This window comes from Ochotona curzoniae, unplaced genomic scaffold, assembly GCF_017591425.1.
Source record: "Ochotona curzoniae isolate NIBS_2020 unplaced genomic scaffold, NIBS_Ocur_1.0 scaffold_3835, whole genome shotgun sequence".
Classification (NCBI taxonomy): domain Eukaryota; kingdom Metazoa; phylum Chordata; class Mammalia; order Lagomorpha; family Ochotonidae; genus Ochotona; species Ochotona curzoniae.
Window position 1 is genome coordinate 22,394,291 of NW_024467114.1, and position 22,675 is coordinate 22,416,965.

Sequence of the window (22,675 nt, forward strand, 5' to 3'; positions counted from 1 at the left end):
CTGGATCCAGCCCTGACTTTTACAGCCGTTTGAGGAGTGAACCAGCAGATGGTAGTTCTTTTTCGTGCGTCTGTAAATCTGCTTTTCAAATAAAAATAAATATACCTTTAAAAAAATTTCTTAAAATATACAATTACTAGCTGTTCTAGTTCAGGGCTTTGCAGATCTGTAAGGGAATTAAGATGTGCGTGAGCCACCTAAAGCAAATCAAAATGAAAGGCATCAAGTAGCCTACAGTTGTGCTAAGATGGCAGCTGCAACAGGAATGTTGGAGAAGTCACTTCCTCTGCACCTGTCGCTTCTTCAGTTGTCCCAGTCTGTTTAATGGCAGTAAACCACATAAAACCTTTTTGAGTTCCACCTCTGCATTCTGAGTTCTGTCTCAGAACACTGGTCAGCTGCTAGCCTCACTGGCCATTCTCTGACCATCAGATCATCAACACTACCAATACGTCTAAGCAATTCATTTCCTTTTTGTGACGAAAGCTCCTACTTCATCTCTATACTACAAGTTGAATATATAATCATTCCCACTCTGCTGCCCCACACGGCTTTTTTTTTTTTTTTTTTTTTTGCTGTGATGATTGCTGAGTCACGTGTGCAATCTGGAACTGTATCAATAAGCTGCCCTAATAAGCTCTATCCTGCCTGGCACAGTATGCATTGTTGCAAGAATTGAATCTGGAGGGTTTGGGCTTTTGGAGCCACTGCAGTGAGGATGTTGCCTGGGCAGTCATATCCCATGTCAGTCTCCAGGTTTGTGTCCCAGCTGGGTTTCTGATCCCACTTCCTTGCTCAAGACCATCCCAGGAGGCAGCAGGTGTGGACTGCAGGGTCTGGTCCCTGTCACCAACAGTCTGGTCCAGCACTGGCTCTTGTGGGCATTTGGGGACTCAATCAGTGGGTAGTGAGATTTTTTTCTCTCACCACTCTCTGCCTTTCAAAGAAAAGACTGGCTAATTCTTCCTTGTTGGTTTTTTAATGACTTAAACCATTGGATCACGAAGCACAGTACTAATTAGCACACTGGGAACTCAATAAAAAATTTTTGTTGAATGAGCTCAGTCTCTTAAATTCTACTGTAAAACAAACATTTCATCAGCAGCCAGAGAAAGCACACGTCCATACTCTGTTGCTCCAGCTTAGCCTACTGTGTGGACTTTCAGTTTATAATTAGTCATCCACATTCTTCCGATTGGATCTGTGCCAAGAGCAGAAGTTAGGAAGGTAGGTGGAGTCTGAGTGGGCATCGCCGACAACTTTTTCATCCCTGAGTAACTCCTAGCAAGTCGAACGCCTCCTCCTGGTTGCTCACAGGCTGTGCCTCGCTGGGGCCACACGGCCATTTGCTGCTGCAAATGTTCCCGGCTTCCTGCTCCTTAGGAACTGGCCGGGGTGGGGGTGGCAGTCGTCGCAATGCAGCAAAAACTGCCTGGAGGCTGGCCCAAACAGAAGCATCGCCTCCGCACCCACGCGGTTCCCTTCCTTTCCTCCCCTCCTCCCGCGCGAACCCCGGGCCCCTTCCGGTGTCCTCCTCCTCCAGAAAAACCGAACGAGCTGTATGGAAAGTGGCGGGCCTGTTTTCCAGGGTAGGGGCGGGGGGAAGCCATGGGGCGTGCGGAGCCAGGCGCCCAGCGACCCCCGACTCTCTCCGCCCCCTGCTCTGATACCGCCCAGTCCGGTCCGATCCCATTCCCCGACCCTGAGGGATCGTTGGATCCTAGGGGTGCGGGGCGAGCCCCACTCAGATCCCAAGGCACACAGCGAGGTGTCCGGCTGTCCACGTTCCCAGCCCGGGCTTCCTCCGGGGGGCGCCCCGCGCACGCGCCCTTCGCGGGCTCTCCCTGACCTTCTCGGGAACCCCCTTTCAATTACGCGCCGCCCCCGCCCTGCCTTTGCTCTTTTCCGTTTCCCTTCCCGCGCCTGCGCGGCCTCAATTGTTTGGGGCTTTCCGGTGGGGAGGGGGTGATGGGATCGGGCGAAGGAAGAGGGCGGGGTAAGCCACCGGACGGACGGTCGGGCGGGCGGGGGATGGTCTCGGGAACCCGGGAAACTGCGAAACGGGGCGGCTAGCTTCGGCAGGCGCGCGCCGCAGCCGAGGGGTGGGTGGACGGGCGCGCCCGCGGGCGGCCAACGGTCGGCGGCCCGCGCGTTTCCGGGCCGGGAGTGCGCGGCGGGGGCGGGAGCGGGGCGCGGCGAGCCGGGCGTCTCTGGCGGCGGCGGCCCCCGGAGCTGACGAGGCGGCGCGGCTCCCTCACGGGGGAGGAGTCTGGCGGTGGTCGGGCCTTCACGAGTGTGTGGTGTGTGTGTGTGGCGGCGCCCGCCACGGACGAAGCGAGCGAGGAGGGACGAGACCCCGGTGCTGGCGGCGGGGCGGGAGCGCCACGCCCCCGCCGCTCCCCCACGGGCCCTGCCTTGTTGTTTTTGCGGGGGCAGACCGCCGGCCGGGCCGGGTGGAGCCCCCTCCTCAGGACGGAGAGACGCGGGTGAGCCGGCGTGTGTGTGTGTGTGTTGGGGGGGCGGTGGTGAGGGCTGCGGCCACTCGGAGGAAGAGGAGGAGGGCTGCGGCGGGAAAGGGGGTCGGCTCAGCCCTTTGTGGCACGGGGGGCGGCGGCGGTGGCGGCCGCGGCATCTTTCAAAACCCGAGGCGCTTCCGCCGTGGGCGGGGGAGGGGCGCGGGTCCGCTCGGGCGGCGGCCCGGACCTCGGGGCCCCCGGAGGCGCTTGGTGGTGGCGTGGGCCGCGCTCGGGCAGGGCACCCGGTTTCTTAAAAAAAAAAAAAACCGTGTTTGTCCCGTCTGGAGTCAACCGGGCGAGGTCTTTGGCGGGGTGACGGGGTGGGCTCACCGGAGTTCCGGTCCCGGTCTCCTCTGCTGAGCTCAGAAAGCAAGCAGAAGCTGCCCTTTGAGACGGAAAGCGGCAGCCGTGTTTAAGACTGAAACGGTTGGCCTGCTTGGACTCGACCACCCGTGGAGGAGGGACTGGATGGGGGGGGGGGCTAACCTAATTTCCCATGGATGTTTGTTTTGTAAGTAACATTTGTCTTGCCCGGCAGTCACATCTTCAAAGCCTCTTCAAAGTGTGTTGGGGGGGGTGCTTAAGGGGGATGCGGAATGTCCACTCCATGGGTTCTAGAGCTCTAGTGTGGTCTGCTTCCTCGGTTGGCCCCAAGTGAGCACAGGAAAAGAATTCAAAATGTAAGATTGAGTCTACTAACCCGGTATGTTTGTGTGAAGTGTGCTCTCTGAAGTGTAGGGCTGGACTGGTCACGTGTTGTTTGTCCCTGACTCTGTGGGTCTGGCTCGCTCGGCGCTGGGCCGTGCAGGACCCTGTCAGCAGTGTGCTGTAACTGCAGTCGCGTGTGCCTTCGGGGGCCACCTCCAGAGCAGGTCCCGTCCCCTTCGTGTACCCCTTCCCCCTGAATTGAGTTAGAGCCTGAAGTTCAGTAGTGCGGCTTTCAGCTCTTGCGGTTCTGAATGATTTGGCTTGGTTACAGCTGGGTAAAAGATTTTTTTTTTTCCCCCTAAACTACACTGAAGAGTCAGGCCAGTTTTCTGGTTTTGTTGATGTGGAGTTTTTTACTTTGGCTGAAAAAAGTGTGAGGTTTCCTCCATTGCTTTGTTGTTTTGTTGGTCTAGTGCAGATGCCCGGCCCCCTGCCCAGGTTATCACCTGTCAGTTACTCTTCAGGATGGGCATGTCGGATGCGCTTGCTGGCTACACATTCTGCCCTGTGCTGTTTTGTTTGTAGCAGTTTTGTAGGGAGTGGGGAAACCCTTGTTTGCCTCCATTAAAATCCGTTAGCATTTTAGTACCCTTAAGGGCCTGAAGAGAAATGCGAGGAAATAGTTCCAGTATTTAAGTACACACTCCCCCATGGATTTTCTTTCATAGTGGAAATGAACCTTTTCATAATATTGAAAACTTCATTGAACACTAAGTGTTTAAGGTGCATGATAAATTATTGGAGGCTTGGATGCATTTCAGAAAAGCAAAAAGCTTGGTTTTTATCAAAGTCTTGCACATTTACAAGTGTTTTCCCCTTGCTCACAGTCGTAGGACAAGTGAACAGAAGCAGAAAGATTGGTCATGCTGTTGTGTAATTTATGAATGAAAATTGCAATGTCCTTCACTGTTACTTCTGTCTACAGTTTTCTAGATTTGAAGAAACCAAATGAGCAGTGGGAGTGACAGGTTGGCTTATAATAATTTGGGTGTATGATTATTCCTCATTTTCTTGCCAGAAATGTGGTGAACTTAGATTCTCAGCTTTTTGTTTTTGTTTTTAAGATATACTTTTATTTGATAAAATTTACAGAGAGGGGGAAACAGAGATCTTCCGTCACTGGTTCAGCCACCCTTTGGTGCTGGAGCTAAGTTCATCTAAAGCCAGAAGCCTGGAGCCTCTTCTGAGTATCCCATTAGGAATTAGGGGTCACTTCCACTGCTTTCCCAGGCACATATACGGGAGCTGGATGGGAAGTGAAGCAGCTGGGGCTTGAACTGAGTCTACAGGTGGTTGTTTAATGTGCCTCTGAACCTACATTCTTTGTGGGAAGAATGGATTATTCTTGCAGAGTTTTAGAAAATACAGTCATTTAATGAGATGCTTCTCTTTTTGTGGCCAGAGGCTAAGAAGTTACCCCTGTTTACGTTCGTGTTGGGGGACCTGCAGGGTTGCTCAATGGACTAATTAAGCCTCAACACTGGCTTCCCATGCCGCTGGTTCTAGTCCCAGCTGCTCTGTTTCTGACACAGTGCCCTGTTTATTCACTGAGAAAGCAGTAGAGGATGGTCTAAGTCTTTGGGTCCCTACACCCACACGGGAGACCCAGTAGAAGCTCTTGACTCCTGGCTTAGTTCCAACTTTTGGTGGCTGTTTGGGGAGCTAACCCACAGATGGAAGATTCTGTGTCTCTTCCTAAATCTGCTTTTCAAAAATACATACATCTCTTTTTTTAAGTTGAAAAATTTAAACATTACCTTCATTATTTTAAAGAAGTGGAAAATTAAGTAAATCATAATTGGGAAGTGGTTATGCCTTGCATGATTTCACATGTAAATGTTTGGATATTGAGGAAATAATTTTCTAATATTGTGATTGATGGAATCATTGGGAAAAAAAAAACACCAGCTAGACATTCAGATCAGTGTTGCATCAGCTTATCTTTCCCCAGCTTTTTAATAGGCCATTGCAGAGCTGAGAATAAAAAAAGAAAAGTGATATCCAAAATAGAAGGACATACTATACTCCTGTAATTATTATATCACAGGTGGCATCTCCTTTATGTTCTTGTTTAATCTTTCAGAAGTCAGATAACTTATTAATTATAATGTGCTATAGAAAGCTTCTATTTGTAAACTGAATTAGCATGCTGAGTATAATTAACCTGGTGGAGCAGTGTTAGCTTTTCAGTACTGTTGGAGAGGCCTAAGCTCTGAATGTGGATTAGAGAAGGGAGGTTATGCTGAAATTTATCAAACTTGATAAATTCTTCAAAAGGCAAGGTGTTTGTTATTTAATTGGTGCTTGTCACAGTTCCAGAAAGTTTTGTTTGTGTAGCAGTTGACAATCTAAAGAGCAAACAGTAGTTTCTAAACGTTCTCAACTGTCAGGGTTGTTTTGATAACTTGAAAGCAAACTGTTCCTGGCACCCATGCTTTGTCCTCCCAAAGGAGAAGCCTATCTCATTTAAGTAAGAAAGGCTTTTTTAAGGTCTGGTGTTGTCCCAGCGCTCTTGTTTTGCTGCAATGATATCAGCATTCTAAAGGTTAGACTTCCGGGGAACTGGTTTGCTTTAGGATTCTCTGGAAACAGAATGAGTGTCTGTGATATGACCATTTAACCTGGTTGAAGGGAACAGTTTTTGGAGTGTGGAAACTTGGTAGTTGGGGTCTCTGTACCTGTGGAGGTTCGGGAGCAGAGTTCTGCAAAGGCCTTGTCAGTGGATTAGTAACAGCAGTTGGGAGTAATTACGTGGTAGTGCCATGTGATGGACCCTGTTCTAAGTAATAGCTCGTTTAAATCCTCAAATAGTTCTTTTGAGAAGGGTTTTATTTTTATCTCTATTTTATAGATATGGAAACTGAAGTACAGAGAGTGGATGGTTAGCCTGGTGGTTAAGATGCCCAGTCCCTGATTTTGGTCCCCAGTTCTCCTGACTTTGTCTTCCTGCTGATGCAGACACTGGGGTGGTGGTGATGGCCCGGGTAGGTAATTGGGTCCTGGCAGAGTGCCCTCGCTGATGCAGGCTCTCAAGGAGTGAGCCAGCAGGTGGGCTGTCGCTCTGTCTCTGCTTCTCAAACAAGTTTAACAGCAAGAAGTCACAAGACAGCCACCAGCAGCTGCAGAACTGAGCCTTCAACCCAAGTAGTCTTTTTGCTTTTTGTTGTTACTGTTGCTTTTGCAGTTGTAGTGTTTGAGATCTAGAATGTCTTGGATTCCTTTTTTTTTTTTTTTTTTTTTACTGTTTCCCCCCTCCTAACCCCCACTGGGAGGACCAATATACAGGGAGAAGGGGAGATACAGAGAGATCTTATGTCTGCTGGTTCACTCCCCAAGTGGCTGCAACGGCTGGAGCTGAACCAATCTGATGCCAGGATTCCAGAGCCTCTTCCCGGTCTTCCACACAGGTGCAGGGAACTAAGGCTTTGGGCCATCCTCTACCGCTTTTCCAGGCCACAAGCAGGGAGCTGGATGGGAAGTAGGGCCTCCAGAACATTAACTAGCATCCATAGGGGATCCCAGCTGGTGCAAGGTGAGGACTTTAGCCGCTAGGCTATCACACCAGGCCCTTAATATAATTTTTTATGTGATCCCTCCCCACTTAATATGTGCACGCAAGCAAACAAGCAAGCAGATTAGGACATGCAGCCTGTTTCATAAATAATAAAGTTTTATTTAAATACTAGTATCTATTACTTTACTCTCTGGCTGCTTTCAGGCTGTAGCAGCTGAGCTCCTTGGATAGAGACTTAGGACTCTCAGAGCCTCAAATATTGTGTTTGTGGTGAGAAGGGAGAGTAATATGCTTTTTGAAAGGTTACTTTAAAAAAATAGATGATTGGATATGTTAGCAAAATCAGGTTTTTCTGTATCCTGTTAGCCATGGAGCTGAATGCCAACTGCCTTTGTTCATTTTGTTTATTAATTTTAAAATTTCTTTATTTGAAAGAGTTAACGGAGAGGTAGAGACACCTACTGGTTCATTCCCCAGATGACTATAACTGACCTGGGCCATGCAGGAGCCAAGAGCCTGTAGCTTCTTCCGGGTCTCCCATGCTGGTGGCAGCAGCTCAGATGCTTGAGTCATCTTTGACTGCTTTTCCCAGGCAAGGGGCTGGATTGGAAGTGGAGCAGCCAGGACTTGAACCATTGCCCATGTGGAATGCTAGCATGTTAGACGGTAGCTTTGCACACTGTGCTACAATACTAGCACCACTGGTTTTTTATTGTGGTAGAGTAAGATTTCTCACTCAGGTCTTGCCAAAATTTGAAAATAAGGTAAAGGTATTTGGCATGGTGGTTAAGATGCCAGTTGGGGTTCTTGTATATCGCATCAGAGTGCTTGGGCTTTAGTTCTGGCACTACTCCCAGTTACAGCTTCCTTCTGACGTGGACCCTGGCAGGCAGCAAGAGAGCGCTTAAGTACTTGTGCCCTGCCACACCATTGGGAGACCCAGAACGAGGTGCTGCATCATGCTTTGGTCTGGGCCAGTGCAGTGGACATTTGGGGAGTAAATCTAAAGAAAAAGTTGAAATAAGAGCTCAAGGCAGATTTCAAAGTATCTGATATCAGATTTGATATTAAAATATTAAAAAATATACCTTGCTTATGCATTCAACTTACTGGGTCTAATGGCTTTTGAATTTGTTCAGCAAATTGTTTAAGCATCGTGTTTTTAAAGGATAATGATTTGGGCTGTTTGGAGAGTAAATGCAAATAATGTCTTGGAATAGCTTATGCTACTTGAAGTACGATGACACGTAAAACAAACGCTTGTTGAATTGCTGCATTTAAGTAACTATGCCCTAATACTTGAGAACCAGAAAGTTAGCATCTACAAACAGTAGGGTATGTGACTTCCTGAAGATAATTTAGGTAGACAGTGAGATAACATAAGGGGCCTGCACAGTGGCTCAACTGGCTAATCTTCCACCTACAAGTGCTAGTATCCCATATGGACACTAGTTGCAGCTGCTTCACTTCCATCCAGCTTCCTGCTTGTGGCCTGGGAAAGCAATAAAGCAATAAAAAATGGCTCAAAGCCTTGGGATCGTCACCCATGTGGGAGACTGCAGAGGGACCTTGTGATCTGTAGAAGGACAGTGGGCCGTAGGATGACAGTTGACAGGATAACATTTGTGTTGGAACAACTGATTGGATATCATTTGAATAAGGACGCTTGATTGGATATACAAAACAAAAATAGTTTCAAGCAAGGGTGTGGAAACAATTCATGGGTTCTGTAGAAAGGTTTATGGGTTTATGTAAGCTCCTCAACGCCTTCTCCCTTATCCTATGTAAGCCTCAGTCTATAAAGCCTGATGCCACTAATAAATTCTGGCTATCTCACCAGCACGTTAGTCCAGTTAGTCCACGTGTGTTGTTATAGGCTCCATGCACCAAGGACAGCTAACGGTTGACCAGAAGAAGCTCCTGGGTTTGGATCAACTCAGTTCTGGCTGTTGGAGCCATTGTGGAGTGAACCAGCAGATGGAAATCTCTTTTCTGTTTCTACTTTCTCTGTAAATCTTTCCAATTTAAGGGGGGGGGGGGAGAAAGATGATGCATAAAACAGTGCAGTTATTGAAAAGAATATTTAAAATGCATCAGAAATCTTGGTAATAAACTTCAGTAGAGACTGAAATGTTTTTGGAGTATTTAGGATGTCTGTTTCAAGTATCAATTTTAGGAAAGAAGGAATCACTTTACAGAAATGTTGTTTATTGGCATTTGAAGGTTACTGGTCATCCTGAACTTGGCACTTTTCACATTGCACACATTGTGAAATGTGTGTACCCTAAGAGGTGAAATGTTTAATTTATAAATTAAAGGTCGATTTGTATTATTGGAAAGGGAGAATTACAGAGAGAGATCTTCCTTCCATCCACTGGTTCATTCCCAAATGCCAAATGTCTGTAATGGCTAGAGCTGAGCTGGTCCGAAGCCAAGAACCAGGATTTCTTTTGGTTCTCCCATGTGGGTTCAGGGGTCTGAGGACTTGGGCTCTCCTCTACTACCTTCCCAGGCCATTTCGGGGAGGTGGGTGTGGGAAGTAGAGCAGCCAGGACTCAAACAAGCACCCATATGGAATGCTGGCATTACACGCAAAGGGTTAGGGTGCTACCCCACCATGCCAGTCTCTAGTTTTATTTTTAATTGCACTGAGTATAATCTGTTTTAAGTCATTAAATTCATTTATTTAGCATACCTGAATGACTTTGTGGCCTGTTTTAAGGTAATGTTTATTTGCAAAACAGTTACTGGCCTGGCGTGATAGTCTAGTGGCTAAATCCTCACTTTTAATCGCTGGGTGGTTCCTATCCTGGTTGCTTTGTTTCCCATCCAGCTTCCTGGATGGGAAAGCAATTGAGGACAACGATCCAAAGCCTTGGGACCCTGCACCTGTCTGGGAGAACCAGAAGAAGCTCCTGGCTCCTGGCTCCTGGCTTCGGATGGGCTCAGCTGCAGCTGTTGTGGCCACTTGGGGAGTAAAAAAGAAGAAAACAGTTACGAGGAGAGGCAAAGATATAGATATCTTCCATCTGTTGAGTCACTCTCTCGGCTGCAGTTGCCAAGGCTGGGTCAGGTCGCTGGTGATGCTGGCATCCTGTTTGGATCCTAGCTACTCCACTTCCAGTCTAGCTCCCTGCTAATGTGCCTGGGAAAGTAACAGAAGATGGTGCAAGCACTTGGGCCTATGCACCCATTGGGAAACCAAGATGGAGCTTCTGGCTCCTGGCTCCCAATGGCCCAAGCCCGGCTATTTGGGAAGTAGGTGTATCTGTTCATGGCAGGCTGTATGCTCTTTCACTGTCTGCCTTTCAAGGAACTGAATCTTAAAGAAACATAAGCCTGTAACAGTTTTACTGTTTTACTGTAAGAAATTCTGGAGTATAACACATAATCTAAATCCAGCTTGGCCTAGGCCACCACTTGCTTTTACATGTTTTTAGCACGGTTGGAGCCAGGTTGAGGGCCTGTAGTTGGGGTTAGTATTTATTCATTACTACATTTTTAGTGGTACAATTTTATTCTCTTAGGAAAGATAATGTTTATTTGTGGGGTGCTGCCCCAACAGCTTCAGGATTTTGTGACATATGTTGCTGTGTCATATAACCTCTATACAGTCTGGAAAATTATAAGCTTCAGGACATACTTTGTCCTAGAAGTGTTGCATAAGGGATTGTGGGAATGTATTGTTACCAGGTGCGAGCGAGATCACGCCAGACATATTTAAGGTTTAATAAGGAGCCTTTATTAACCAGGCTTGGTGATAACAGAGCACACTAGAAATAGCAAATCAACCCCAAGTGGAACAAATGGCCATTACCCTTAAGTCCATCTGTTAAGCTGAAAACCTATGTCCCAGCTTCCGCAACAGACATGCAACAAATAACCTGGACGCATTTACAAAGTTGCAGGCCTTCACCTTTCCCTGGCTTCTCTGCCCACATTCTATCACTGCTAGGCCTCACCTCTCCTAGAACTCCCAATAGCACACAAACCGGAAATAACATCATTGTCCCACCTAGCAGTAAACAGGAAGATAAATGTGGACACACAGAGGCCACGCTTAGAGGATTACCTGTCCTGGGTAGGGCCAGAGCCACAGCCACGGAAGCACCCAACCAGGCACCCCATCAAGAGGCTCTACCCTGCTTAGTGAGGGGAGTGGTACACAACAATACAATAGTGCCCCCTCTCAGATGGAAGGTGAGAGTCACAGGTGGGCAGGAGCAGTTACCTAGGTGGTGGAGGGGAGTGGCTTGTTGTCAGGCCCCACCTTCAGGACAGAGGGTGGGGGACACAGCCACATTCCATGTGCTCACTGTCAGTGCTGGCTGTCACTGGCTGCTCCTTGTAACATATCCATGTATCTTCCTGTATAGGAACAGTTATTTTCTCTCATCATCACTGGCACTGGGCCTTGCTGCATTTTTAATATGTGAAATAGCCAGTGATTTTAGGGATTATTAGCCTCAGAGATTGCGGTAGTACAGCTTAGATTTACAATATTGCTTTCAGTTGTGGAGGAGCAGAGTTGTTACCTTAAATGACCCAAAGTCTCAGTTTCCCTGTGCACCGTAGTTAACTTGACAGTCTGTATCAAGTTAGCAGTTGGCCTGATGGTGTAGTAGGAAAATACTTTGACCTTTGATCTTTGACCTAGCCAGTGTTTTGTGAGGAAAACGCAAGTGGTTCTAGTGATGGTCTTATGTCTGAGCTTCAGGTCAAAGTCGCTTGACTTTCTCATTGTGGGAAGGAACTGAATGTCATCTAAGAAAACATCTGATGATAGTTTCAGTAGTTAATGTGTTAGTGCTTCTGTTAAGTTAGTGTTTCTTTGCTTGGTTTGTGGTTCCTTTACCATAGGTAATAAGTGCTGAGTTCCAAGTAACTGTTTTAAAGATTTACAGAGAGAAGAGAGATCTTACCACATCCTCTGGTTCACTCCCCAAGTCACCGCAGAAGCCAGGAGCTTATTTTGGGTTTTCCACACAGGTGCAGGGACCCAAGGCTTTGGGCCATCCTCTGGTGCTTTCCCAGGCCGTAATCAGGGAGTTAGATGGGAAGTAGAGCAGCCGTGACATGAACCACTGCCCATATGTGAACCCCGGGCGGATTTTGTCACTAGGCTATCTCACCAGGCCCTATCATGTGCTTTTATTTGTAAGGATTTCTAGCATGTACAAGACTGTACTACAGATTATTTTAATTTTTTTTTTTCAATTTTTACATCACTTCAATTTTTCTTTTCAATTTTTTTTTTTTTTAGCATTGTTTTTATAGAGAGAGAAGGAGAGACAGAGAAAAATCTTCCATCCATTGGGCAAGGACTTGGCCATTGTGCTGGGCCCCATAGTTTTAACTGGAAAGGCAGTTAACAAAGGGAAGGAATTGAGCTGATCTGAAGGCCAGAAACTTGGAGCGTCTCCCAGGTTCTCCCACTTGGGTGTCAGAGCCCAAGGGCTTGAGCTGTCCTCTGCTGCTTTCCCAGGCCACAAGAAGGGAGCTGGATGGGAAATGAGGCAGCCAGGATTAGAACTGGCACCCATATGGGATCCTGGTGCATGCAAGGCAAGGATCGCTAGGTTATAGCACCAGGCCCTATCTTGCAAATTTTTGAGAAAAGTAACTAATTTGAAAATAACCAGTTCACTGTATAGTTTATGTAATTTTAATTAAATATGAAGTTTTTGTGACTATTTAAAGTATATCAAGAGAATGAGAAATGTGTACAGGAGATTTTTGTTTCTTTTCCCTTTAAATTATGGTCAGATGTTGGCACTAAGTAAGTTCTGGCTTTGGTAACTTCACTTACTTATTTTTAAAGACCTTAAAGAATGTGTGCTTGCTTGCTTGTTCCTTATTTGTTGTAATGGATATTTTGTTTTGAAGGCAAAAGTTTAAGCTGAAATGTCAATTTCCTCAAGTCTGTAGACTTTAAAATCTTTATTTCTCTAATGTTGCATTTTATGGTAATGTACTAAAGTTGAATTTCACATTAATCTTATTTATTGTGTATGGATGCCATTATTTTCTAGAAACAGATCTTAATTGAAGGGTTTTTTCCCCTTTTTAGTTCATGCAGAGGATCCAGCACCGTTAGGATGTTGCCCCAGAACCTGCCTCGTGGACTTCTGGCTTTGACTCCCGAGCTGCACAGTGGTGTTTTTGAGCAGGATGTCTGCAGATGGTGTTGACAAACTCTGAGGAACTGAATCACAGAGGATGACCTAGCAGTGATTCCAAGCCTAGGACAAGATACTCGTTAGTGACTGTCGTTCTTGGCTCTGAATGTTACAGATAACAGCAAACAGGCGTACTCCTTTACTTCTGAAGTATTCACTTGAGCTTCTGTCAGTAAGGCTGACCTTTCTAATCTGCTTCGGGAGATATTAATGGAATACAGTCATGTCCACTCAAGACGAGAGGCAGATCAATACCGAGTATGCTGTGTCCTTGCTGGAGCAGTTGAAGCTGTTTTATGAACAGCAGTTGTTCACTGACATAGTGTTAGTTGTTGAGGGCACTGAATTCCCCTGTCATAAGATGGTTCTTGCAACATGTAGCTCTTACTTCAGGTAAGTACTTTCTTGGTTAAGTTGTATTTTACAAATCCAAAATGTTAGCTTGTTTTATAGGATTTCTCTTAAGTGCTATTTAAAATTTTTTAAATCTCAATGTTTTTTAGGAAAAAAATCTCTTAATGTTTTCAACTACTAATTAGATGGTGTAATGTTTGCCAAATCATTTAAGTACAGAAGAGATATGAAAGGAGTCCTTACAAAGATTTTTTCTTTTAAGATTTATTTATTTTTATTGGAAAGGCAGATACACTGAGAGGAGGAGAGACAGAGAGGAAGATCTTCCGTCTGGTTCACTCCCCAAGTGAGCGCCACTGCCGGTGCTGCGCCAGTCTGAAGCCAGGAGCCGGGAACTTCCTCCAGGTCTCCCACACAGGTGCAGGGTTCCAAGGCTTTGGGCCATCCTCAACTGCTTTCCCAGGTCACAAGCAGGGAGCCTGTGATTAGAACCAGCATCCATATGGGATCCTGGCGTGTACAAAGTGAGGACTTTCCCCGCTGGGCTACCATGCTGGGCCCAGATACGCACCGCTGATCACTGTTTCATATGGCGCTTTTCTGCCCTTGGCTTACATGCTCTGTATTCTCTACAATGCCAGGTACCCTTTAAGGGTAGCTTTTTGTGCATGATAGACTTAATGAAGTGCTCTACATGTTTTTAGAAAATTGAGTAAATGAAATTCTTAACCTTTAATAGAAATGTTAGTTTTTTATGGAAATGCTAATTTACATATGGACATGGTAAAATCCACCAATTTAAAATGTATAGTGTGGTGCCAGTGTTATGGTACTGCTCCACTTGTGATCCAGCTCTCTGTTTATATGGTGGGAAAGGGCTTTAGCCCTTCGGCAACCCACGGGGAGATCTGAATGGAATTCCAGGCTCCTGGCTTCAGGGAAGTAAAGAAGAGGATGGACGAATTTTCTCTGTCTTTGCCTGTAACTTCCTTTCAGGCGCATAAATTTAGAGAGGGGAGGACCCGAAATGATGAAAAGAGCAGTAAGTGTTACCGTGCAATAGACTAAGCTGCATCTTGGGGTGCCGGAATTGTTTATCAGTGTACCTCATTCAAGACCCAGCTTTTTAGCACTGCATCTGGGAGGCAACAAATGATGACCCAGTGCTCAAGTTCCTGCACCCGCGTAGGACACCTGGATGGGACTCTCGGCACCTTGCTTACCCTAGACCTGGCCCCTGGCAGGCATTTGGGGAGTGAAGCAGTGAATGAAAGATTGATCTTTCTCCCAGCCTTTCAAACTAACCAGTTTTTATAATCATGTTGGAGATGTGCAGGTATTTGATGTATGGGTTAAGCTGCCTGCAGGCTGTATTAGAGTACCTGGGTTTGAGTCTTGGCACTGATTCTTTTTAATTTTTTTAAATTGTACTTTTTATAATGATTACATGTGTGATCATGTGGGAAAGATTGAGGTTTAGGGAAAACTGGGTAAACTCATTGTTTCCAATTTTGCTATTTCTTGTTGTTTCTGGGGTAAGGGGAGAGACAAAGAGGGACGTCACACACGACTTTCCAAATGTCCCAGTACCCAGGGATGAGGAACCGCCACCTCATATCAATCCAGAGTCTCAATGTGTACATATTCCGATGATTCTGCCCAAGTGGTTTGAATAGTCCTGGAACACTGTCAATCAGTATCACTGATTCAAGGATGATGTCACCCTCCCAATGTCCATTGGTTGATAATAATAAGCCTCAAGTCTCCATTCATCAAGGTTTTTTGCTACCATTGTTTGACTGGGGTTGTTGTCTAGTTAGTTCTGCTATCCTTCTTTTGTTATGACACCAAATGAGCTGCCATATTCTCCTTGTACAGTGGGGCCTGTGTCCAGTGCTTCACCTTTTTCACTAAGTAGGACGTGTTCTTACAGGTGAACCCAAGGACCTGGGCCAGGCGACCCAAGCCCCGTTGGATCCCCCACCCCTGGGGCTCATAAACCTGCACCCACCTTACAGGCAGGCCCCAGTGCATGGGCCATGTGACCTGAACCCCTCTAGATCCCCTACCCACCGGGGCTCACAAACCTGACATACAACTAGGAGGCAGGTCCCAAGACCTGGGCCAGATGACCCAAGCTCCACCGGATCCCCTGTTCCTAGTGGCTCACTAACCTGGCCGCCAACATGCGGGTTGACCCTAGGACCTTAGGCAAGCTACCCAGGCCTTGTCAGATCCTCTGTCCCTAGGACTCAACAACCTGGGCCCAGACTGGCATGACTCGCCTCATCTCAGCATCCACAGTCTTATTGCATAGCATGGCCTGGTCTAGCCTGGCACCTGTTCCAGCTCCTGCTGGTGGGTGCTGCAGCCTATTTCAGCCCAGCCTGATTGCTGTCACAGCCCTAATGTGAACTGGCTGGTGTTGCGACCCAATCTGGCTCCTCCTGCTCCCTCTCCTGGTTCTCAGATCTTCCAGTGGGTGTTATAAAGTGGTCCAGACTGGTCTTTCCTGACTGACCCGCATGTATGCTGGCAGGTACTATAACCTGGCATGATCTGGGCTGCTCCTTGCCTTGCTTTTTGAATTCATCTGCAGGAATTGTGTCCCAATGAAGGAGTTTCCCAAACTCCTCTATCGAGTCTCCTCCCAGGAGACTCCTCCCAGGGGCAGTTCTCACGCACACCAGAGGGGTGTTGGCCCAGGTTGACTTTGTCCACGTCCTGTCCTGGTAAGAACAGTGGTCTTGCTCAACCGGCCCACACCCGTTCTGGTTCTTGCTGTTGGATGTTACCACCCAGCCACAACCTGGACCACACCCAGACACAGCTTTCACATTAGCACTGATTCTAAACAGGCTTCCTGCTAGTGCACAGCCTAGCACGTTCAACCATGTGAGAGAGCCGGTGAGTTCTCCTCTCCAGTGATGGATAAGCAATGTGTGTGTATGTGTGCTTGTGTACCTGTCTTATATGAAAAATAAAAGTTAAATGTGAAACTCCACCTTACAAAAAAAAAATTTGGGGAAAAAAAATCTGTTTACACCAAGCATGTGTAGCTGGTTTTGTTATTCCCTCAACAATGCAGCCTAACTCCTAGTATAGCATTTCATTGTATTAGGTGTTATGAGTAAGATAGAGTGTTTAAAGTATATGAGAGGTTATGAAGAACTCGGTGCTCCCTGGGTTTTGGTATCTTGAGAGGAACCTCCTTGAACTAATCCCCCCAGATCCTGAGGGATGAGGGCGCAGTTCGGTGAGCTTTAGTACGTATGTGGGTTTACAGCCATTTCCATGAGCTAAGGTAGAGGATCTCCGTTACCTAGTGTCCACTCACTCATTGTTAACTATAACTGTAGGCAACTATTCCTGTGGATATGCTTTTTTTTTTGGACATTTCATATGAATAGATACATACAGACTTTCAAAGCATGTTTTTGGAGTATTTTATGTTGCACCATTTATTAGTGTTATTTTATTACTGGATGTCAGTGGAATTGTCTTGTAGCTTTCACACTGGATTATATGCTTTTCTGCTGTCCCAAAACTCTTGGCTTTAAGTTATTGGCCTAGATATCTCAACTTACCTAGGTTTTCTTTTCACATTTTTTTAAAACACTAAATCCTGCAGCTTTGTTTTCCTGCTCTGCCGTAGGGCCATGTTCATGAGTGGACTGAGTGAGAGTAAACAGACGCATGTACACCTGAGAAATGTGGATGCTGCCACCTTACAGATAATCATAACATACGCTTACACGGGTAACTTGGCAATAAATGACAGCACGGTCGAGCAGCTTTATGAAACAGCTTGCTTCCTACAGGTAAGTAGACTTTTTTCCTCCTCTGCTTACCTTGTAAAGAAACAGTGATGTCATATGTGCAATTTCTTTGTGTGAATTCTTGTGCTGGATGCTACATAAATTTTATACAGATTTTAATTAATCTTTGAAGTAATCATTTGAGCTCAGCAACTACTGCTTCCTCATTTTATATAAAACTGAGGGTTAGAAAGGTAAAACCATTTTCCTGATAAATCAGTACCAGTTGGCCGATCCAAGTTACAAGTTCAAGAACTTGATTCCTCACAGTAAAGTGCTTCTATTCAGTCACTTTGATGCTGAATAAGTGTGCTAGATGAGCAGTTCTAATTCAGCTGAGATTTGCCTTTTATTGGAGGGGGCGGGTATAATGGCTAATCCTCCTCCTTCAGCCCATATGGGCCCCAGTTCGATCCCAGCTGCTCTACTTCCCATCCAGTTCCCTGTTTGTGGCCTGGGAATGCAGTAGCGGGTGTCCCAAAGCCTTGGGGCCCTGCATGCATGTAGGAGACTTGGCTCCTAACTCCAGTTTGACTCAGCTCTGGCCATTGCGACTACTTGGAGAGTGAACCAATGGAAGGAAGACCTGTCTCTCTGTAAATGTGACTTTGCAATAAAAATAAATAAGTCATTAAAAAATTTTGTTGGAAAGGTGGAAAGTGAGAGGTCTTCAATCTGTTGGTTCTCTTCTCAAAATGGCTGTAAGGCTGGGGCTGGGGCGGTCTGAATCCGGGAGCTTCTTCTAGGTTTCATATGTGGGGTGTAGGAGTCCCCTCCACTATCCCCCAGGCACAGTAGTACAAGGCAGCCCAAACTGGAGCCAGCACAGCAAGCGTTGTGCTTAGCTGCCACCACCTCTTCCTTCTTAAGAAATAACAAATCTCGGGAGCATGGAGTGGCTGAGTCATTAAAATACAGGTGACCTATAATCACACAGATTTCAGTGCTATCTTCTCTATTAAGAATGGCAAATAATACCCTTATTCATTGTGCATGATTTATTAGCTTTATGTAAAAGTTACTTTGGCCAAGTTGAGAAAACCAGAGTACAGGTACCTGAAAATAATGATTTCCTGTACCATGGTTTATTTCATTTTCTTAGGTTCTTAAACATATTTAAGAACTCTGTATTCTTAAAAGCTAAAACAGTGTAAAATATATGAAATTTCCATACATAACCCTTATTGCTTAGTTGTTGTTTTTTTTTTAACAGCGGTGCTGTTTTTAAATGGGACATTTAGGTGTGCCACTGGTTGAGAAAAAGAAATATAAAACTATATATAGCCTTATTATTGCAGAATGCCTTGTGTCCTGGTCCAAATATGAGGGTATTTCAAATAGCTGTGGAAAAAAGGGAGGTTAATTTTGATGCAAAAAAAAAATGGAAATCCATGCATAGTTTTATTCATAGTACACATTTTCTGTGGACTTTTTGAAGAACCCCTTTATGTATATTTTCAAAAGTTTGCATCCAAAGAATTACTTTTTAAGAAGATTTGAAAGGCAGAGTGACAGATGTCTCCATCCACTGGTTCACTCCCCTGATGGCTGCAACATTTGAGCCAGGCTGAATGAAGATAGGAGCCAGAACTCCATCCTGTTCTCACGAGTGCGGGTCGTCATCTGCTGCTTTTCCAGACTTGTTAGCCAGAAGCTAGAGCAAGTGGAGAGGCTGGGACTCAAAAAGTAGCTGACTCAACAGTCCCATTTTTCCTGAACACTGTGAAAAAACTGTTGTCTATGTACATGAAAAGGACAAGTACAGTGATAAGGATCCTGTTAACTGTGCTGTGGTAGGCATGTGACATACCCGTGAAGATGCCTCTGTCCATGTCAGAATGTCTGCGTTTGCCACCAGAATCAGCTCCCAATTTCACTTTCCTGCTGATATAAGACCCTGACAACCATCCACCATGTCTCACGTGATTGGGAGACCTGTCTTGTGAGAATTTGGGGAGCTGGATAGAGCATGCTGCCGCTCTTGGCTGCTCACTTACTTGCTGTCTCTGAAATGGAGAAATGTTTAAAAATAATTCTCTTGAAAAGGAGACCTGAACTTAATTCTCCCCTCTTGACGTCAGCTGACACAGATCCTGCCAGCATACACATGTGCTCTATTATCTCTCAAATCGGTCAGAAATAACCTGTCCCGCTCTTATCAGCCTTCTTTCCCCTCCTTCTCATTTTAGGTAGAAGATGTGTTGCAACGTTGTCGAGAATATTTAATTAAAAAAATAAATGCAGAGAATTGTGTGCGATTGTTAAGTTTCGCTGATCTCTTCAGTTGTGAGGAATTGAAGCAAAGTGCTAAAAGAATGGTGGAGCACAAGTTCACGGCTGTGTATCACCAGGAAGCTTTCATGCAGCTGTCACATGACCTGCTGATAGACATCCTCAGTAGTGACAATTTAAATGTCGAAAAAGAAGAGACTGTTCGAGAAGCTGCTATGCTGTGGCTCGAGTACAACACAGAGTCACGGTCCCAGTACTTGTCTTCAGTTCTCAGCCAAATCAGAATTGATGCACTTTCAGAAGTCACACAGAGAGCTTGGTTTCAAGGTCTGCCACCCAATGACAAGTCTGTGGTGGTTCAAGGTCTTTATAAATCCATGCCGAAGTTTTTCAAACCAAGACTTGGGATGACTAAAGAGGAGATGATGATTTTCATTGAAGCATCTTCAGAAAATCCTTGTAGTCTTTACTCTTCTGTCTGTTACAGCCCCCAGGCAGAAAAAGTTTACAAACTGTGTAGTCCACCAGCCGATTTGCATAAGGTTGGGACTGTTGTAACTCCTGATAATGACATTTACATAGCAGGAGGTCAAGTCCCTCTGAAAAACACAAAAACGAATCACAGTAAAACAAGCAAACTTCAGACTGCCTTCAGAACTGTGAATTGTTTTTATTGGTTTGATGCACAGCAAAATACCTGGTTTCCAAAGACCCCAATGCTTTTTGTCCGTGTGAAGCCGTCTTTGGTTTGCTGTGAAGGCTACATCTATGCGATAGGAGGAGATAGCGTAGGTGGAGAACTGAACCGGAGGACTGTAGAAAGGTACGACACGGAGAAGGACGAGTGGACCATGGTCAGCCCTTTGCCTTGTGCATGGCAGTGGAGTGCCGCTGTTGTGGTTCATGACTGCATTTATGTGATGACGCTGAACCTCATGTACTGTTACTTCCCAAGGTCTGACTCGTGGGTGGAAATGGCCATGAGACAGACAAGCAGGTCCTTTGCTTCAGCTGCAGCATTTGGTGATAAAATTTTCTATATTGGAGGATTGCATATTGCTACCAATTCTGGAATCAGACTCCCTTCTGGCACTGTAGATGGATCTTCAGTAACTGTGGAAATATATGATGTGAATAAAAATGAGTGGAAAATGGCAGCCAACATCCCCGCTAAGAGGTACTCTGACCCCTGTGTGAGAGCTGTTGTGATCTCAAATTCTCTGTGTGTGTTTATGCGGGAAACACACTTAAATGAGAGAGCAAAGTATGTCACCTACCAGTATGATCTGGAGCTTGATCGGTGGTCTCTGCGGCAGCATATATCCGAACGGGTACTGTGGGACCTGGGCAGAGATTTTCGATGCACTGTGGGGAAGCTTTACCCATCCTGCCTTGAAGAATCTCCGTGGAAACCACCAACTTATCTCTTCTCGCCAGATGGGACAGAAGAATTTGAACTGGATGGAGAGATGGTTGCACTACCACCTGTATAGTTGGGGAGTTCAGGGAGTGCACGCTTGGTTTATGTATTTTGTCAATTGTTTGCTAAATGAGAGGCTATGAAAGAACTAAATAGGAGTACATAAAAATCTATCTTTGATAAATTTTATTTTTATGCCCTACTTAATATTTGCATCAGTATAATATATATATCAGTGAGTCTTACAGAAAGATATGCTTCCATAATATGAAATAGGTTATTCAGTAATTGAGAAACTTTTATGTGTATCACGAGAACATAAGAATTTGGATTATCTAACATTGTTAGCCCTGTGTATGTACAGTTCGAGAAGTTCACTTATATAGTTTTTTGTTCTTAGTGTGGTATATCACAGATTGTGCTGAGGTTATTTTAGTAATGTATTTCATTCCCGTGCTGCTTTTCTGAAGTCTTGGATTACAGTTTTTCCAGTGTACCTAATTCAGCTGCACTTAACACTAATGTCCATGTTGGTTGAGAGTTGTCTAAATCCTATTCTATGGTTGAGGAAGATCTTCCATAGCTTAATGGTATTACACAGGGAAAGCTATGACTGCAGGATCAGTCTTACTATACTCTTAGGTGCATGTATTCTCTTTCCACTAACTTATACTGTCTGTCTAGAATACAGGTTGTCCAGTCAGCTGGTCATACACCAGTATGGACTTACATCGCTGGGTTTGCAATAAGAATTGCTAGCCCCTCATTGTGCGGGTCTGTGTGGAGCTTTAATCAGTAAATGTCTCCACTCTTGTATTACATTAACATTGGCTCATGTGTATAATTACCTGCTGCTGACATAGCTCTCCATCTTAAAGATTTAGAGTGGGTTAACCAGGTCATTACATCTTAATTTAATATCAAGCATTACTGTAGAGTGATTGTGTATAGGTATCTGTTAGCTGTCAGGGTGTGTCTTTTTTTTTAACCTGTTGTGTGTGTGTGTGTGTTGTGGGGTTAGGATTAGGAAGGTGAACTGTTCAGGAATTTTCTGCACCAGCTGTGCAGAAGAGCAGGTAACTCACACTGCTCTGGCATTAATCCCAGGAACCACTAGCAGTAGTGGGGCGCCGCCAATTTAACATGAGCACAGGTGCTTCATGACAAACATTACTAGCATGTTCAACTGCATCATGTTCTGGCACTGTATTTTGAATGACATTAATTTATTAAATAAATTGTATATATTCAGTATTTGTTTTTCTTTTGTGATGGAAATTATCTGTTTCAGTTTTGATCTTCCTGGGTCAGCCTTGCTAGTTGTAGGTCGTTTCATCAGCTTTTTGCTTGAGGTGTCTTTCTAGATACACTTTTCTCTCTATAAATGGTAGCATTCCCCCTTACCTGTGATTTCACTTTCTTTGATTTGTAACCCACACAGTGGGCTGAAATACAGTAATTTGGCAAAGTCCAGAAATAATTCATAAGCTTTCAGTTGTGCACTACGTTGAATAGCATGGCCTCTCATTGGCCTTCATTTTCACTTTGCCCAGCATGTTCAGGTGAGGGCCTGCTGCCAGCTCAAAAGTCATTTCTAGCCATGGTGGTTATGAGATGGACTGCCAGTAGGTGGAGGGAGCCATCCACTTGTCTTCTGTAGCATTGTTGGTCTCTTACTGTGTGTGCCTCATTTAAAAGCTATTTTTCATAAGCATATGTGTAAAAAACGAGTTAAACATAAAGGGTTGCATCTTTAGTCTTCTGCACAGGGTCTCAGAATATACCATATGCAGACCAGACAATAGATTTTTTTTCTTAAGTATTTGTGTAATGAACTGGTAACAGACCAGAAGAAACCTCTTTGTTGTACTTTTAAAAGTTTCATAAGGCCTTGCCTTGCATGTGCAGGATCCCATATGGGTGCCGGTTCATGT

The 22,675-nt window shown here is 45.2% G+C and overlaps 1 protein-coding gene across 3 annotated transcripts; it reads left to right on the top strand.

Moving 5' to 3' along the window:
- The first annotated feature begins 1,962 nt into the window (after positions 1-1,962).
- On the top strand, positions 1,963-21,992 carry KBTBD2 (kelch repeat and BTB domain containing 2). Of its 3 annotated transcripts, none has more exons than XM_040964537.1 (4): positions 1,963-1,996; positions 12,809-13,310; positions 16,927-17,092; positions 19,279-21,992. In XM_040964537.1, exons 2-4 carry the CDS (start codon positions 13,141-13,143, stop codon positions 20,812-20,814), a joined length of 1,872 nt encoding a protein of 623 aa, XP_040820471.1. In that variant the 5' UTR covers positions 1,963-1,996; positions 12,809-13,140; the 3' UTR covers positions 20,815-21,992. The 3 variants fall into 3 exon arrangements, with proteins under 3 accessions (XP_040820471.1, XP_040820469.1, XP_040820470.1); XM_040964535.1 differs by lacking the exon at positions 1,963-1,996 and adding an exon at positions 2,270-2,486; XM_040964536.1 differs by lacking the exon at positions 1,963-1,996 and having other exon boundaries at positions 12,266-13,310.
- The last annotated feature ends 683 nt before the right edge of the window (positions 21,993-22,675 follow it).

Coding starts and splice junctions, on each gene's coding strand:
- KBTBD2 (XM_040964537.1), top strand. CDS start 13,141: ATGTCCACTCAAGACGAGAGGCAGATCAATACCGAGTATGCTGTGTCC. Junction 13,311..16,926: donor ACATGTAGCTCTTACTTCAG/GTAAGTACTTTC, acceptor GCTCTGCCGTAG/GGCCATGTTCATGAGTGGAC. Junction 17,093..19,278: donor AAACAGCTTGCTTCCTACAG/GTAAGTAGACTT, acceptor TTCTCATTTTAG/GTAGAAGATGTGTTGCAACG.